At 43.9% G+C, this 18933-nt stretch overlaps 1 protein-coding gene across 1 annotated transcript in view; it reads right to left on the reverse strand.

Annotated features, from left to right (window-relative positions):
* Nucleotides 1-18676, reverse strand: part of CMTM5 (CKLF like MARVEL transmembrane domain containing 5) — a 47803-nt gene extending 29127 nt beyond the window's left edge. Inside the window, exon 1 of the mRNA XM_077469276.1 lies at nucleotides 18134-18676. Within this exon, the coding sequence (XP_077325402.1) occupies nucleotides 18134-18229 (96 nt within the window). The 5' untranslated portion in view covers nucleotides 18230-18676. The remainder of the gene's footprint in view (nucleotides 1-18133) is intronic.
* Nucleotides 18677-18933: the final 257 nt, after the last annotated feature.

The raw sequence follows: 18933 nt of genomic DNA on the forward strand, positions 1-18933 counted from the left end.
TGCCATTTTAATTTTAGTCGTAGTTTAGTCTTTTTACTAAAATGCCATTTTAGTTGTATTTTAGTCATTACAATTGTTTTAGTTTTAGTCATATTTTAGTCGACTAAAATAGTATTAATTTCATTAAATATTTTGGTCAACGAAATTAACACTAGTGTCTTCTAAATCTCCGAATTCTATTTTTATTTTTTGGTGCGATCCAACTTCCTGTTAGAGGGTGACTACATTAGCTCTCCATCCATGTTCCCACTGTATATAGGAATCTAGTCACCCTTTCTTGCTCCTGAGATAGACTAGGGACTCTGGGATGTGTAGTGTGCATAGAGCAGTGCACATGATCAAATCTAATGTGCACTGCTCATTCCATACCAACAAAAATGGGGGGAAAAGAGGCAGAAAAATAACAGTAAGGGTTAGTTTACACTTGCTTCAAAACATGGCTTCTGAAAAGCTTTGTTAAAGCTCTCTGAATGCCAGTCAAAGCTCCTGTCAATACATAAAATGGTTACTTTACAGTCCTGTTTACCTGTTTAGCCTTGAGTTTGCTTTGCTTCAAAAATATACTCCATGCCGTTTTAGTGGCGCTTCAAAACGTCTTCAAAGCCTCCACAGGACTCTATGAAAAAGCACCTGCGGCTTTTGAGAGGCTTTAATTCAGCTTTAGCTTTGCTATGTTTTGGAGAAATTGCAGGTATAAGACATTCACACACACACACACACGCACACACACACACGACATCTTTCAAGCTTCAACAAAGCTTTAAAAGAGCATCACTGACGTTTCACCGAAGCATCGCCAAAGCTTAATCGAAGCACCACAGAAGCATCAAAAACACATCATAAAAGCATGTTGAAGCGGTAGACACTTTAATGTTTGTTGAAGTCAAAGCAAGTGTTAAGCCCCATACACACTATCAGATTTTCTGCTGAGTTTTATCCTTCAGGTTCACCAAAACCATGTAGTGCAAGGGCCTGCCTGATTGCATACAAATTGAAACTCCTAATGTTTGACCTCATATTATATGGTTTTGGTAAATCTGAAGGAAAAACTCAGCAGAAAAACTGATAGTGTGTATGGGGCTTAAATGAGCCCTAAGAAACAATTGAATCAAAAATAGATTACAGGGCCATGAAAGTACTTGTGAAACCACTGTCCTAAATATATATAGTCCGACCTGTCAAAGTGTATCCTTTACTAATCCACAGTTAGGAAATATAAAAAAAAACACCATTTAAATAAGTTTTGTTTCTCTTTTTTGATTTAAGTTATGTAATCACTGTTCCTTCTGCAGTGTGTCACAGAGCGACCGGTGGGTATGATTACCTGTGACTGACGAATGCTGACAAGGATAAGCGCACCTAAGGAAAACGTTGTTAAATCAAGAAAGGAGGGATGGGCAGGTGGTGTGGCGGGCTCATTCACAGTTGCTTTGGCTTCAACATACATTAAAGTGCTTACATACATAAATATTGAATTTCAATGAATACGAACAAAATTATAGCACATATAACGAATGAATTCGACATGATTCGAGATTCAGTATAATGAATATCGACACTCTACGAATAATAACAAAATTATCCGAAAACGTAATAACGTAACATAACGAATATAACAGAACGAAATCATGTATTTTACGAATGACAACGAACCAAAACTAAACAAAATGTTCCGTTGTGCACAAGTCTAATTGATATCTTATACCTGCAATTCTCCAAAACAAGGCAAAGCTAAAGCTGAATTAAAGCCTCTCAAAAGCTGCAGGTGCTTTAAGCGAGCTTTGCCATAGACTTCTATGGAGGCTTTGAAGATGCTTTGAAGCACCAGTAAAGTGACATGGGGTATAATTTTTAAAGCAAAACAAACACAAGGTGTAAACAAGACTGTAGGCTAACCATTTTATTTGACAGGTGCTTTGACTGGCGTTTGGAGAGCTTTTATCAAAGCCTTCCCTTCGCCCTTGTACACACGGTCGGAGATTCTGACGGAATATGTCCGATCGGACCGTTTTGTCGGATATTCCGACTGTGTGTGGTCTACATCGGACTGTTTCCGTCTGAGTATCCGACGGACCAAGTTTTCCAACTTGTTGGTAAAATTTTCCGACAAAATGCTCCGATCGGACATACTCCGATCATGTGTAGAGAATTCCGATCGGACAAAGTGCCACGCAAGCTCAGATCAAATTCCTACACCAAAGCTATTGGCTACTAGAGTGAACGTAGTCCCGTCGTAACGAAATAACGTCATCACGTCGGATTTTCTGACAACTTTGTCCGACCATGTGTATGCAACAGTTTCGGACAAAATCCGTCAGACAAAATCCATCGGACAAAATCCGTCTGACAAAATCCGTCGGACAAAATCCGTCGGATTTGGTTGTCTGAATCTCTGACCGTGTGTACAAGGGCTTCCTCTCAGGCCTAAACACTCAGCCTAAATGATATTTTCCCTTTCCTTTTGATCCTACCAATCCATCAATCCAGGTAACTTTTTACCATTACCGTTTATCTCCTTTTTAGGACAATCTGGGTTTAAAAATACATGTACTATTACAAAGGGGAAATGTCCCGGTATATCTTCCATACATATACTATATATAGACATATATGCTTCCTTCTCAGGATTCAGTCCGTTTTTATTTACCTCACCCCCCCCTGTGGTTGCTATGTCCATTACATAGAGTTGTCTGCTGGAAACATTCAAAAATTAAATGCTCAGGTGTCGCATACTCAGTAAGTCCTTCTATGTTTCAACAATATTGTTTGATTGTAAAATTCCTTTTTGGCGATATTCATTATATACATGAGTGTATACACCTTTATTCTTGATAAATTGTAACTAATTATAATTTTGTAGTAATTAATCCCATTGTTGTTGTTTTACTTTTCTCAGTAATCATTTCGTACAGCACTCTAGAACAGTGATTCTCAACTAGGGTTCCTCCAGAGTTTGCTAGGGGTTCCTTCAGCATTGGGCCCTTTCTGCCTCTTGGATAGGTTCCCACTGACACCATTGATCTTTTTAGATATCTGTAAGGAGGTAATTCTTCCCAATGACCACAAGTGTAAGGCCCTTTCTTCCCACTGACCATCACACTAATGTATCATGAGTTGGAGATTTTTATTTTTAGCAGAGGTTCCCCGAGACTGGAGAACTATTTCAAGGGTTCCTATGTGTTGAAAAGGTTGAGAAAGGCTGATCTAGAATATCCTGAAGAAACTCACTTAAAGCGAAACATTTAAAGCAGTAGTGTCTGTATATGTATAGGAAATGAATTTGATATGCAACATGGGATTTTTTACGATAATGTTTTTATTGACATCAATAAAATATATTTTTTATAAATTGCCTGTGCCTCTGAATGGGAGTAGAAGGCACACAAACTGGCCACGCTAGCAAGGAGGGGCTTCTGTGCATATCGTGGTCAGCTTACAACCAGGAATTTGCAGGATCAACCAGGTATTAGATGCCAAATTCACAAAAAATTTACATAATTTTATGAAAAAAATACTGGAAAAAATTGAATATTTTTGGAGAATAAGGATATTGTTTAGTGTCACTTTAAGGTTTTTCTGTTATCATACTCCTGTAAAGGACCGCAAAGCAAAAATCAAACTGAGAGAATGGCAGTAGTAAAGGCTAATGAGGCTTTGCTTCAATACACATGTAGCAGGCGAGAGCAGTGTCAGGGTTAAACACTGCATTCATCTTGAGTTAAGTCAGGCATAGATGGCTCAAATTTCAGAGACAGGGAGAAAAATCAGTTGATTCTCCCATCCATGTTAATGGCATGAATGTAAGAATCTCCATAGTAAGCTGTCCCTGCTGAACAGTGACTGTATCTGATATAATGTAGTCACTGTTCGGCTGATAGTCTACCACCTGTCCCAGTCATTTTTTTTAATTCGTCAATCTGGGTAGTGCTTGTAGGGCCACCCACAGCTCAAATTTTAGTTCATTTAGAACAAATCAGACAAAACTTGAGTCATACAATGTTTCACAGCAAAATTACTTTGCCAAGTGCTAATGAGTCTTCAGCCATTTGGCTCAAACTCATCAGTCTGCAAATCTAGGCCATTGTGAGAAATCCCCATTAGGTGACCTATTTTGTGTAAAGGCCCTAATTATTTAGACATACCATGAGATAGCAAAGATCTTGTTTTAGCACACAAACGTTTAGGCATAACATACTTCCTTGTAAAAACCCTTCCTTGTGCAGACTGCAAAGAATTAAAGTAAACTAAAGGCGAACCTTTTTGTTTGGGTTTGAATAGAGTGCAGGAGGATTAGAATGTTTGGCAGTTATTATTGCTGTCTGTGCCTATAGCTCCCAACTTTTTGAGATGGGAACGAGGGACACTTATTAGGAAAAGTATGTAGGCATAGGACACACACCCCTGCCACGACTCCTTAAGGGAGAATTATGCAAGAAGAATATTAGTTAAACGCACAAGTCCTTTTTTTGCCACTACTATCCCTTTATACTAGCTTTTGAAATTTACAAATGCAGAAATTTAGAATTTGGATGAAAGGTTTAGCACTGGGAAAAACTTTTTGAAAGCTATAAAGTGCATTTTATATAAGACTATATAGATCAGACAGAAATGAGGGACCAATGAGGAGGAAAGAGGGACAGAGGGACTTTTTTCCAAATCAGGGAAAGTCCCTCGAAGCCAGGGACGTTTGGGAGTTATGTCTGTGCCCTCGTTAAGATTCACCCTCTCTATTTGTCCTCTTTACTATTATTATTAAAAGTGAAAATAAAAGAAAATCACAATTTTTGGGTTGTCCCCAGAAAAGTAATAGAACTGAAATCTTCCAATGGAGACACTAGTTCAGGTGACCTGGGGGTTCCCCAAGGAATTCCCTTATTTTGTAGGGATTTCCTCTAAATTCCTGTTGGGCTATAGGACAGGATGTGAAGGGAAATCTCCACAATGGGACACAGATGGCAAAAAAAAAAAATCAGGCACTATAACCCTCCCTTGCTCAATCCAAAAAAAAAAAAAAAAAAAAGTTTTTCCCTACAGTTCTACCTTAACAACTTCCAGTTAGGGGTAAGCTTTGTGTTTGAGTCGAGCCCATGTTCGACTCAAACATCGTCTGTTCGCCCGTTCGGCGAATTCCGAACATTATGGACTGTTCGTGGCAAATTCGAGTGGCGCGTCATGGCCCATAATTCACTGCGGCATCGCAGTGCATTTTTGGCTGATGATTGGCCAAGCATGCACTATGACCCGCATGCTTAGCCAATCACAGCGCCTTCTGTACAGCAAGCCGTAATTGGCCAAAGCCAGGGTGGCTCAGGGGGTTTAGTACACGCCCCACACTATATAAGGTCGTTTGCGTGGCGGCCTTGTGTAGTGTGTTCTGGCATGCTGATAGAGAGAGAGATAGGCAGTGTCATTTCATTTCATTTGAGTTAGATAGAGCAGGCAGGAGGAGAGTCAGTTAGCTGCAGTGAGTGTATTGTGTATATCTATATATATGCATCCTAGGTGTTGTATATATATATATATATATATTTATTTATATACACTGTATTCAGTTTAGCTAGATTCGTTCCTGTGTACTGTGTCCTTTCAACAGTGTGCACTTAAAGCGACTCCAATTGCTGGTGTTCTTCTGATCCTATACCGCAGGCAGCTGCAGTAAGTAGAGTTGGTGTACTGTGTACTCAGCACAGTGTGCTCTTAAATCTACCCCAATTGCTGGTATTCTTCTGATCCTATACCACAGGCAGGCAGCTGCAGTAATTACAGTTGGTGAACTGTGTACTCTGCACAGTGTGCACTTAAAGCTACCCAAATTGCTGGTGTTCTTCTGATCCTATACCACAGGCAGGTGCAGTAATTACAGTTGGTGAACTGTGTACTCTGCACAGTGTGCACTTAAAGCTACCCCAATTGCTGGTGCTCTTCTGATCCTATACCGCAGGCAGGCAGCTGCAGTAATTACAGTTGATGTACTGTGTACTATGCACAGTGTGCACATAAAGCTACCCCAATTGCTGGTGTTCTTCTGATCCTATACTACAAGCAGCTGCAGTAATTACAGTTGGTGTACTGTGTACTCGGCACAGTGTGCACTTAAAGCTACCCAAATTGCTGGTGTTCTTCTGATCCTATACTACAAGCAGCTGCAGTAATTACAGTTGGTGTACAGTGTACTCTGCACAGTGTGCACTTAAAGCTACTCCAATTGCTGGTGCTCTTCTGATCCTATACCACAGGCAGGCAGCTGCAGTAATTACAGTTGGTGTACTGTGTACTCTGCACAGTGTGCACATAAAGCTACCCCAATTGCTGGTATTCTTCTGATCCTATACCGCAGGCAGCTGAAGTAATTACAGTTGGTGCACTGTGTATTCTGCACAGTGTGCCCTTAAATCTACCTCAATTGCTGGTGTTCTTCTGATCCTATACCGCAGGCAGGCAGCTGCAGTAATTACAGTTGGTGTACTGTGTACTCGGCACAGTGTGCACTTAAAGCTACCCTAATTGCTGGTGTTCTTCTGATCCTATACCACAGGCAGGTAGCTGCAGTAATTACAGTTGGTATACTGTGTACGCTGCACAATGTGCACTTAAAGCTAACCCAATTGCTGGTGTTCTTCTGATCCTATACCACATGCAGCTGCAGTAATTACAGTTGATGTGCTGTGTACTCTGCACAGTGTGCATTTAAAGCTACTCCAATTGCTGGTGTTCTTATGATCCTATACCAGAGGCAGCTGCAGTAATTACAATTGGTGTACTTTGTACTCTGCACAGTGTGCACTTAAAGCTACCCCAATTGCTGGTGTTCTTCCGATCCTATACCACAGGCAGCTGCAGTACTTACAGTTGGTGTACTGTGTACTCGGCACAGTGTGCACTTAAAGCTACCCCAATTGCTGGTGTTCTTCTGATTCTATACTACAGGCAGTTGCAGTAATTACAGTTGGTGTACTGTGTACTCTGCACAGTGTTCACGTAAAGCTACCCCAATTGCTGGTGTTCTTCTGATCCTATACTACAGGCAGCTGCAGTAATTACAGTTGGTGTACTGTGTACTCTGCACAGTGTTCACGTAAAGCTACCCCAATTGCTGGTGTTCTTCTGATCCTATACCACAGGCAGTTGCAGTAATTACAGTTGGTGTACAGTGTACTCTGCACAGTGTGCACTTAAAGCTACTCCAATTGCTGGTGCTCTTCTGAACCTATACCACAGGCAGGCAGCTGCAGTAATTACAGTTGGTGTACTGTGTACTCTGCACAGTGTGCACATAAAGCTACCCCAATTGCTGGTGTTCTTCTGATCCTATACCGCAGGCAGCTGAAGTAATTACAGTTGGTGTACTGTGTATTCTGCACAGTGTGCCCTTAAATCTACCTCAATTGCTGGTGTTCTTCTGATCCTATACCGCAGGCAGGCAGCTGCAGTAATTACAGTTGGTGTACTGTGTACTCGGCACAGTGTGCACTTAAAGCTACCCTAATTGCTGGTGTTCTTCTGATCCTATACCACAGGCAGGCAGCTGCAGTAATTACAGTTGGTGTACTGTGTACTCGGCACAGTGTGCACTTAAAGCTACCCCAATTGCTGGTGTTCTTATGATCCTATACCAGAGGCAGCTGCAGTAATTACAATTGGTGTACTGTGTACTCTGCACAGTGTGCACTTAAAGCTACCCCAATTGCTGGTGTTCTTCCGATCCTATACCACAGGCAGCTGCAGTAATTACAGTTGGTGTACTGTGTACTCGGCACAGTGTGCACTTAAAGCTACCCCAATTGCTGGTGTTCTTCTGATCCTATACTACAGGCAGTTGCAGTAATTACAGTTGGTGTACTGTGTACTCTGCACAGTGTTCACGTAAAGCTACCCCAATTGCTAGTGTTCTGATCCTATACCACAGGCAGCTGCAGTAATTACAGTTGATGTACTGTGTACTCTGAACAGTGTGCACTTAAAGCTACCCCAATTGCTGGTGTTCTTCTGATCCTATACCACAGGCAGGCAGCTGCAGTAATTACAGTTGGTGTACTGTGTACTCGGCACAGTGTGCACTTAAAGCTACCCCAATTGCTGGTGTTCTTCTGATCCTATACTACAGGCAGTTGCAGTAATTACAGTTGGTGTACTGTGTACTCTGCACAGTGTTCACGTAAAGCTACCCCAATTGCTGGTGTTCTTCTGATCCTATACTACAGGCAGCTGCAGTAATTACAGTTGATGTACTGTGTACTCTGCACAGTGTGCACTTAAAGCTACCCCAATTGCTGGTGTTCTTCTGATCCTATACCGCAGGCAGGCAGCTGCAGTAATTACAGTTGGTGTACTTTGTACCCTGCACAGTGTGCAGATAAAGCTACCCCAATTGCTGGTGTTCTTCTGATCCTATACCGCAGGCAGCTGCAGTAATTACAGTTGGTGTACTGTATACTCTGCACAGTGTGCACTTAAAGCTACCCCAATTGCTGGTGTTCTCATACTAATAATACTACAGGCAGGCAGTTGATTCTGCTAGCTGCAGTATAATCAGTATATACACCCCAGCTTTGTGCAGCTACATCTCCCTGCAGGCCATTATTATGTCTGGAAGGCTAACAAGTAGAGGCAGACAGTCACAAGCCAATAAAAGAGGGCAAGCAGGCTCTGTGTCTAGAGGCAACAGTGCTGGTCGTGGACACGGTGCATCCTCATCAGCACGTGGCCATGGGACACGCTTTTTTTCGGCAGCTGTCTGTGTTGAGCCAAAACATGCTGAAGACTTGGTAGAGTGGATGACCAAGCCATCCTCATCCTCTTCATCCTGTCTCACCCAAGCTCAGGGTACTTTGTCTGGCAAAGCAGCTGCCAATGCTGCCTCTTCCCTTAGCTCAATGGCATCAGTCACTCCTTCCCTAGCCCCACCATGTCCTCCTGAGGAGTTCCCAGAACTGTTTGAGCACAGTGTTGGGTACATGCTCCAGGTGGATGCCTAGCGTTTTGAAGGCTCTGATGATGATACCCGGCTAGAGGAAGGCAGTAACGTGAGCCTAGAGAGAGAGGGTGCCCAAGAAGGACAGCAATCTGGCAGTCATGTTCCCCCAGCTGCAGCATACTGCCAGGTTTGCTCCAGTGAGGAGGAGGGAGGGGATAATGAAGTCACTGACTCCACGTGGGTGTCTGTTAGGAGAGAGGAGGAGGAGGAGGCACATCTCCAATGAGGCAGGATGCCCTCCAGGGGCCAGCTTAAGCACAGCACACTGACTGCATCACACCGCAGAGCTCTTTATGTGCATGTGTGAGTTTGTGGAATGCGGTTCCTCAGTGTCAGGTTCCCAAATGCCACTTTTTTGCATGGAAGGTTATTCCGGCTCTCTACCAGCATGTGGAAGGCAATGTCTTGGCCTTGCCGGACAGGGCGGTCAGCGGCAAGATGCATATTACCACTGACTCATGGTCCAGCAGGCATGGGCAGGGACGTTACCTATCTTTCACAGTGCATTGGGTCACTCTGCTGTCAGCTGGGAAGGATGCAGGACAAGGTGCAGTAGTGTTGGAGGTTGTCCCGTCACCACTCCTCCAAAATGCTACTACTGGTGATTCTTACACACCTCTCTCCTCCACCCCCTCCTCTTCTTCTTCCTCCATGGCCTCTTCCGATGCTTTGTCCTCGGAACCAGCGGTGCTCCATAGGCGTTCAAGTACGCTGGCAAAAAGATGCCATGCGGTGCTTGCGCTGGTGTGCTTGGGGGACAGGAGCCACACTGGGGCAGAGATTCTGTCAGCTCTGCAGGGGCAGGCTGAGAGGAGGTTGATGCCATGCCAGCTTTAGCCAGGAATGGTGGTTTGCGACAATGGCACCAACCTCCTCTCCACCCTCCGACAGGGAAAACTGACCCATGTGCCCTGTTTGGCTCATGTCCTTAACTTGGTTGTGCAGCGGTTCTTAGGCAGGTACCTGGGCTTACAGGATGTTCTGAGGCAGGCCAGGAAAGTCTGTGTGCATTTCCACCGGTCATATAATGCCAGTGCTCGGCTGGCTGACCTCCAAAAGGAATTTTACCTGCCCAAGAACTGCCTAATCTGTGACATGCCCACCAGGTGGAACTCAATGTTGGCCATGCTGCAGCGGCTGCACATGCAGCAGAGGGCCATCAATTTGTACCTGTGTGACTATGGCACCAGGACAGGGTCAGGGGAGCTTGGTTTTCTTTCCCTACGCCAGTGGGCCATGATCAGGGATGCATGCACTGTCCTGTCACCATTTGAGGAGGCCACGAGGATGGTGAGCAGTGACAGTGCATGCATCAGTGACACTGTCCCTCTTGTCCACCTGTTGGAGCACACGCTGCATGGAATATTGGACAGGGCACTTGAGGCAGAACAGAGGCCAGAAGAGGAGAAATTCCTTACCTCTCAAGGCCCCCTTTATCCAGACAGTGTTCCTACTGGCCTGCCGATCACACAAGAAGAGGAGGAGGAGGAGGATTGTGTCAGCATGGAGGTGGAGCCTGGCACTCAGCATCAGCAGCAGTCTTTTAGGGATCATTTACAGTCCCAAGAAACCTGTGGACTTGGAGGAGGTGGCTGCGGATCATGTAGTCCTTAGTGACCCAGAGGACTCTGGACCGAACGCCTCAGCTAACCTATGCTGCATGGCCTCCCTGATCCTGCAAAGCCTGCGGAAGGATCCTTGTATTCGTCAGATCAAGGAGAGGGATCATTACTGGCTGGCAACCCTCCTTGATCCACGTTACAAGGGTAAGGTTGCGGACCTTATCTTTCCGTCACAGAGGGAGCAGAGGATGAAACATCTTCGGGAGGTCTTGCAGAAAGGTCTGTGCAACGCGGTTACAAATTCTTGGTCCTGGACAACGTGTTGCTGAGGCTTCGGTCAGTCACAGAAGGAGCGGTGGAGAAGGTGTTCGTCTGACTGATACATTCAGACTATTTTTTAGTCCGCAGCCCCAAGGTATGATCGATTCCAGCAACCATCGCCAGCGTCTGATTTACATGGTTCAGGGATACCTAGGGGCAAGATCACACTTGGACACCTTTCCCACCGAAAATCCTCTGGCTTACTGGGTCTTGAAGATGGATCACTGGCCAGAGCCTGCACAGTATGCAATTGAGCTACTGGCCTGTCCTGCATCCAGCGTTCTTTCGGAAAGCACATTCAGTGCTGCTGGAGGCTTTGTAACCGATTACAGGGTACACCTGTCCACCAACTCGGTGGATCGACTGACCTTCATAAAAATGAATCAGTCTTGGATCACCACCAGCTACCAAGCACCTGATGCTGATGTAACCGAATAATTTTTTTTTAAATGTCAGATCCCTTCAAGACTGTCTATGCTGATGCTGAGTGACTATCCTGTTATGCTAAGTGACTATCCTCTTCCTCCTCAATGATCATGCTGATAGTTTGTAAGAACATTTTTGGCTCTGGGTGCCACCACCAGTGGCTAAGGCCCATTTTTTCAGCCCCTGTTTAACAGGGGCGTGTAATTAAAATTTTTGATGCAATATTTTGCAGCAGAGCTCATTGCTGCGCTCCAACTAGAGTATCTGTGAGGGGTTACAGTGTTGTGGCACCAGCACCAGTGGCTAAGGCCCAATTTTTCAGCCCCTGTTTAACAGGGGCGTGCAATTACAATTGTTGATGTAATACTTTGCAGCAGGGCTCATTCCTGCGCTCCAACTACAGTTTCTGTGAGGTGTTACAGTGTTGTGGCACCAGTACCAAAGGTCCAATTTTTTGCCCCTGTTCAACAGGGACATGTAATTACAATTCTTGATCTAATATTTCACAGCAGGGCCCATTCCTGCGCCCACCAAGAGTAACTGTGAGGGCTTACAGTGTTGTGGCAACACCACCACCACCACCAAAGGCCCAATTTTTCTGCCCCTGTTCAACAGGTGCATGTAATTACAATTCTTGATATAATATTTCACAGCAGGGACCGTACCAGCACCCACCAAGAGTAACCGTGAGGACTTCCAGTGTTGTGTCACCACCACCACCAAAGGCCCAATTTTTCGACCACTGTTCAACAATGGCATGTAATTACAATTCTTGATATAATAGTTCACAGCAGGGCGTTCCAGCGCCCACCAAGAGTAACTTTGAGGGCTTACAGTGTTGTGGCAACACCAACACATTAGGCCCAAATTTCTTTCTGCAGAGCATATAGGGCAGGCCCCTACTTTCAAACATCCAACTAACTTACAAATGTCTCCTACTTGCAAATGGAAGGAGACAACAGGAAGTGAGATGAAATCTACCCCTAGGAAGGGAAATTCTCTCCTGTAAGAGTTGATATGGGAAAAACGTGTCTCTTCTCCACTGATGCTTTATCACCAATCCTTGTTTCACTAAAAAGCCAAAATTTTCAAAAAACATTTGTCATTGGGACAGAAAGTGAGGTGAAATCTTCAGAAGAGGTGCACAGACAGCATAAAAAATGTTACAGGGGTGATAACCCTTCCCTATGTTTTCCAAAAAGCTTAAAAATATAATTTTTGACTGGAGCTACACTTTAACCACTTTCAGACCGGACCAATTTGCTGGTCAAAGACCAGACCACTTTTTGCGACTCGGCACTGCATCGCTTTAACTGACAATTGCGCGGTCGTGCGACGTGGCTCCCAAACAAAATTGACGTCCTTTTTTTCCCACAAATAGAGCTTTCTTTTGGTGGTATTTGATCACCCCTGCGGTTTTTATTTTTTGCGCTATAAACAAAAATAGAGCGACAATTTTGAAAAAAACGCATTATTTTTTACTTTTTGTTATAATAAATATCCCCCAAAAATATATAAAAAAACATTTTTTTCCCTCAATTTGGGCCGATACGTATTCTTCTACATATTTTTGGTAAAAAAAATCGCAATAAGCGATTATTGATTGGTTTGCGCAAAAGTTATAGCGTTTACAAAATAGGGATAGTTTTATAGCATTTTTATTAATAATTTTTTATTATTTTTTTTTTTACTAGTAATGGCGGCGATCTGCGATTTTTATTGTGACTGCGACATTGTCGGGGACCCATCGGACATTTTTGACACATTTTTGGGACCATTGTCATTTATACAGTAATCACTGCTATATAAATGCAGTGATTCCTGTGTAAATGACACTGGCAGTGAAAGGGTTAACCAGTGGGTGGCAGTGTAGGGGTTAAGTGTTCCTAGGGGTGTGTTACTAACTGTGGGGGGGTTGGGCTTTCATTTAGTGTACACTGATCTCTGCTCCAATCACATGGAGCAGAGATCAGTGTCACTAGTTGCTAGGCAGAATGGAAAAGTGTTGTTTATACAGCATTTCCTCCATTCGGCCGCTCCGTGAGACGATCGCGGGGATGCCTGCGGCGATCGAGTCCGCGGGTCCCGCGACCGGACTCACGGGGGTCCCGACCAGCGCGTGAGCGCGCGCCGGCGGCGCGCTCCCGATGGCAGGGCGGCATCGCATATTGGACGTACATGTACGCCAATATGCCTGCCCGTGCCATTCTGTCGACGTACATCGTCGTGCGCTGGTCGGGAAGTGGTTAAAAATGTACCAGTTCAAAATCACAAACAGATTCTACTTAATAACAAACATACAGTCCCTGTCTTGTTTGCACCAGACTGGGGGGGGGGGGGGGGGTACCCATGCCGTTTGTCTCACTGATTTTCATCCATATTGCAGACATTACATTAAAGCCGCAAGCAGTTTTAAATGACTTTTATTCCTTTAAAATTTTCATTTTGTGCGGGGACTGTTCTAACCACGGGAAACATGTGCCACTTTACAGGCATACTATAGACACCCCCCAGGTACAATATTTAAAGGAATATTTCACCTTTTTTTTCACTTTAAGCATCATTAAAATCACTGCTCCCGAAAAAATAGACGTTTTTAAAACTTTTTTTTGCATTGATACATGTCCCCTGGGGCAGGACCCGAATCCCCAAACCCTTTTTAGGACAATAACTCGCATATTAGCCTTTAAAATTAGCACTTTTGATTTTGAACGTTCGAGTCCCATAGACTTTAACAGGGTTCTAAAGTTTGCACAAATTTTTGGTCCGTTCACAGGTTCTGGTGCGAACCGAACCAGGGGGTGTTTGGCTCATCCCTACTTCCGGTCCACTCTATAGCAGTTTTGCTGCTACAGGGCTGCACTTCTGTGCTGGATCAAGTATATATACGCAATCTGACACTTCTGGGTAGGGGACATACATGTGATTACACACAGTAGAAGATGATCGGAGGTAGCAGGGTGCTCGATGTACTCCAACACCCGCCAATCATCGTGCAGAGAGACAGAACTGCGATCACCATTCTGACAGGGGGAAGAGATGAAGTTTGCATCGTTGCAAAGCAGGAAATAAATTTAATATCTTCCCCTAGTAAGAACACCCCACACAGTATAGTAAAACACTGGCTAGGCACACAGTTAACTCTTTGATTGCCCCGATGTTAATCTCTTCCCAGCCAGTGTCAGTAGTACAGTGATAGTGCACATTTTTAGCACTGATGACTGTATTAGTGTCACTGCGCCACAAAAAGTGTCAATTAGTGTCAGATTTGTCCATCGCAATATGGTAGTCCCCAGTGGCGCCTGATGCTCCAAATTTTTTTTTTGGGGGGGGGGGGGGGCGCAAGCAAACTGAAAAATTCTGAAAAAAAACATCAATTGCAGCCTCACTGTGCCAATCATATACAGTCACTGTGCCCCATAAAATGCAGACACTGTGCCATCAATTGCAGCCTATGTGCCCATCATACAGCCTCTGTGCCCATCATATGCAGCCTGTGCCCATCATATATAGCCTCTGTGCCCATCATATGCAGTCTGTGCCCATCATATGCAACCTCTGTGCCCATAATATGCAGCCTGTGCCCATCATATACAGCCTCTGTGCCCATCATATGCAGCCTGTGCCCATCATACACCCTCTGTGCCCATAATATGCAGCCTGTGCCCGTCATATGCAGCTTCTGTGCCCATCATAAGCAGCCTCTGTGCCCATCATATGCAGCCTGTGCCCGTCATATGCAGCTTCTGTGCCCATTATATGCAGCATGTGCCCATCATATGCAGCCTGTGCCTGTCATATTCACCCTTTTTTGAAGCCTATTAGAGCCTCAGGCTCTAATCAGGTGCTTCATTTAAAAAAAAACACCCGCGCCCATGCTGCCATAGGAGTCAATGTGTCTGGCTTTCTGAAAGGGGCCAGGCGCATGGATCGGGAGGTGGCGGCAGGGATTGGGGGGGTGGCGCCTGTGTGTCCACAGTGCACGGGCTGCCCCTGGCAGTCCCGCTATAAGTCGCTGATCGCCGCCATTGGTTGGCAAAAATATGAATGCAATTTACTCACTAGGGGAGAGCCTCTGGGGGAATCTAGGATGGAAAAGGACCTGGGGTTCCTAGTAGATTATAGGCCCAGCAATGGTGTGCAATGCCAAGCTGCTGCAAACAAAGCAAACAAAATATTGGCATGCATTAAAAAGGGGATTAACTCCAGAGATAAAACGATAATTCTCCCAATCTACAAGACTCTGGTCCAGCAGCACCTGGAGTATGCCGTCCAGTTCTGGGCACCAGTCTTGTGCTGGAACTGGAGAGAGTCCAGAAAAGGGCAACAAAGCTAATAAAGGGACTGGAGGACCTTAGTTATGAGGAAAGGTTACGAGCACTGAACTTACTCTCTCTGGAGAAGAGACACTTGAGAGGGGATATGATTTCAATGTACAAATATCGTACTGGTAACCCCACACTAGGGATAACATTTTCCGTGAAAGATAATTTAAAAAGACATGCAGCCATTCACTAAAATTTGAAGAGAAGCAGTTTAACCTTAAACTGCATAGAGGGTTCTTTACTGTAAGAGCGGTAAGGATGTGGAATTCTTTTCCACAGGCAGTGGTTTCAGCGACCAAAACATACAGGGATATACAATGTAATACTTACATAAAAGCACACACACAGGTTGGACTTGATGGAGTTTTTTCAACCTCACCTTCTATTTAACTATGTAACAACTACAAATTCTATAAAGATTGAAGGTCTATGTATAAAAATCAGTATATAATTGTTTTTTACTTTAACTTGTCCTTTTTTTGCTTCAATTGTTTTTTTTATTACATTTTCAAAATTACATTTTTTTAAAAATCTAATTAAAAGACTGTAAATGGGTTGGTTGTTAACAATAAAAATAGCAAAAAAAAACACACTGAAGTGAAAAAAAGGGCGGCCCCTCTACGCTGGATTAGGTATATATATATATGTGTGATCTGGCTCTTTCCGTCTTGCTCCCGCTGTGATCATACACAGTGGGAGCTGAGCAGTGGGTACAATGGACTCAATGTCCACTGGCACCCGCCAATCCTTTGGTACAGAGGCAGAACGGCAATTTGGATCTGCACTGCACCCTGGCAGCTGCATCTCCGTTGTCCCCATCCTGCACAGTGGGAGCAGCTCAGGAGATCAGATCTGTGGGAGCAGTTGGGAGACAAGCTGTCACTTATAAATACAGAAGCCAGTCTTCTTTGTTTACAAGTGACAGTGGTGAGCAGGGAACAGAGGGCCAGAGGTGGTGAAACTGAGTTCCACCATGTTCCAGCTGAAAAAAGTCCTGAACAATAGTCATATAGATCTTCCAGTATAATGGACAATCTCTGTAACTATTTAGGAACTGTTCCATGTGCTCTCCGTAGAGAAAGGACTGGCCCTACTATGCATGTGCTGAAAAAGAAAAGAACATTTTAGTTAATGCCCATGCACAAACCAATAATAATAAGCATGTTTCTGTCAGTGTAAGCCCACGTACACACGGTCGGAGATTTTGCCAACCAAATCCGTCGGATTTTGCCCGTTGGATTTAGTCCGACGGATTGTGTCCGAAACTGTTGCATACACACGGTCGGGCCAAGTTGGCGAAAAATCCGATCTTTCAGAACGTGATGACGTAATTTCGTTACGATGGGACTACATTCAGGCTGGTAGCCAATAGCTTTGATGTAGGAATTTGATCTGAGCATGTGTGGCACTTGGTCCGATGAAAATGCTCTACACATGATCGGATTAGGTCCGTCCGGCCCAGTTGGTCGGGAAATATTTCCAACATGTTGGAAAATTGGGTCGGACGGAGATTCGGACGGAATCAGTCCGATACATACCACACACAGTCGGATTATCTGACGACACGGTCCGATAAGACTCATTCCGACAGATTCTCCGACCGTGTGTACAAGGGCTAAGAAGTATATACATTATGGCAATGTACGGTTGGGTCTTGTGGCCTTGCATTCAACTGCTACTCAGTTATGGCATTGGTACTCTGTTTATGAGACTATTTATGCTGTGTTACGCTTGTTTGTTTAATAAAGCATTCCTGATTTGTAAAAAAAAAAAATTATAGTAAGCATTTCGAACATTATTTGTGCTGATTGGACAATTTTCTAAGTATAGATTAACAAGTATGTGGCAATAAGCACTTTAGACTATCAGAAATACTTGTTATTGCAAAGTTTTTTCTAACATTCTAAAATATTTCTGCACAATTGCAAATCCCTTTAAAAATAAGAATGTGTGACACTTTATTGCATCAATTCCATTGGTTCATCAAGTCATTCCCAATGGTTTCTGTAATACATCTGTTATCTATAGGCACACTACAAGCTTTCTGGGGGTTTGGCACAGTGATGATCACAGTGAGGATGACCTCATCTATCTTCATCACCTGATGATGAGACATCAACCATCGGTGGCTAGCCTAAGGAAAATAGTACTAAGTTCCCTACAGAGCTGGCATTAGGAAGAGCATTAGTCTGCAATTCTTGCCCAAAATGAATTATGTCCATAGCACTTCCTGTTTTTTGCTTCCATGGTAACGCTGCCCACCCATTAAACTTAGGATACCCTACTCTGGTCAGCAGTGCCAGGAAAAGGTCCTTAGTACCTAAAGTGATTAGGATAGAGTAACCCCCCCCCATGAGTTGTGAACTACTTTTGCAGCAAAGGTTGAAGGTCCTGCCCTTTTTGCTTTCCCCTCCTGCTAAAGCACCCAAGGCGACCACCTCTTCTGCCTACCCCTTGGCCCAGTCCTACTGGTCCATGTCTAATTCAAGTTCTGGATCTGAACAGTTGAAATGTAGTTCACTTACCAGCTCTGCTAGCAAAAGCTTCCCTTTCAATGAACGAAGGAATTCTTTATCCAGAGAAAAGCCGTTGGAGCTCTCGTCTCCCTCTCGTTCACTCATCCCCAGGCAGGGGCTACACCGACAGATTGACAGATAACGGAGAAAAAGTAAATCAGGGAATAGGATAGAATAATGAAAACAGTAATCTACTGGTAGTGTACACGGGATAGAACAGTTTATTAGTTTCCTATTAGTAGAGGAACTGTTGGAATATGTGTTTAGTTTGTGATGCCCTAAGCAGAAAGGAAGAAAACACAATAAAACATTTCTGTACACCCAAAAGAACGGAGAAAGTTTTCAGCCAGTTGAGGGCTATGAAAAGAGAGGAAGTTATTCAATGTAAATCAAATTGTAGTTAGGTGTTAGGTGTTAAAGATTAGTAGGCTTGAGGTAGAGGAAGCAGGGTGAGTTTCTTCCAGAGAATCTCCTGATGTGTGAGCAGGGTGACGAGGATGAACTGTGTCTGAAAATGCAACTGATCCAGATTTGTGTTACAGGAAGAGGGGGAGGGAGAGAGACTAGGGGAGGAAAAGAGAAGGAAAAACGCTCAAACAACTAAAGAATTTGGTGAAATGAAAAGCTAATAAAAGTTGACAGAAATTGTATTGTCACATGCCTGCCGCAAATACAAGGTAAAATGATTCTTCAGAAGCAAACACAAAATGTTGTACTGTAGAGTATATGACTTTAAGGAACAAAAAAAACACAGTATGCATACCTAATGCACGTGACATTCCAAAAAAAAAAAAAAAAAAGTCCAACGG

The sequence above is a fragment of the Lithobates pipiens genome, unplaced genomic scaffold, assembly GCF_037356315.1.
Source record: "Lithobates pipiens isolate NorthernLeopardFrog02 unplaced genomic scaffold, aLitPip1_a1.2 Scaffold_11, whole genome shotgun sequence".
Classification (NCBI taxonomy): Eukaryota; Metazoa; Chordata; class Amphibia; order Anura; family Ranidae; genus Lithobates; species Lithobates pipiens.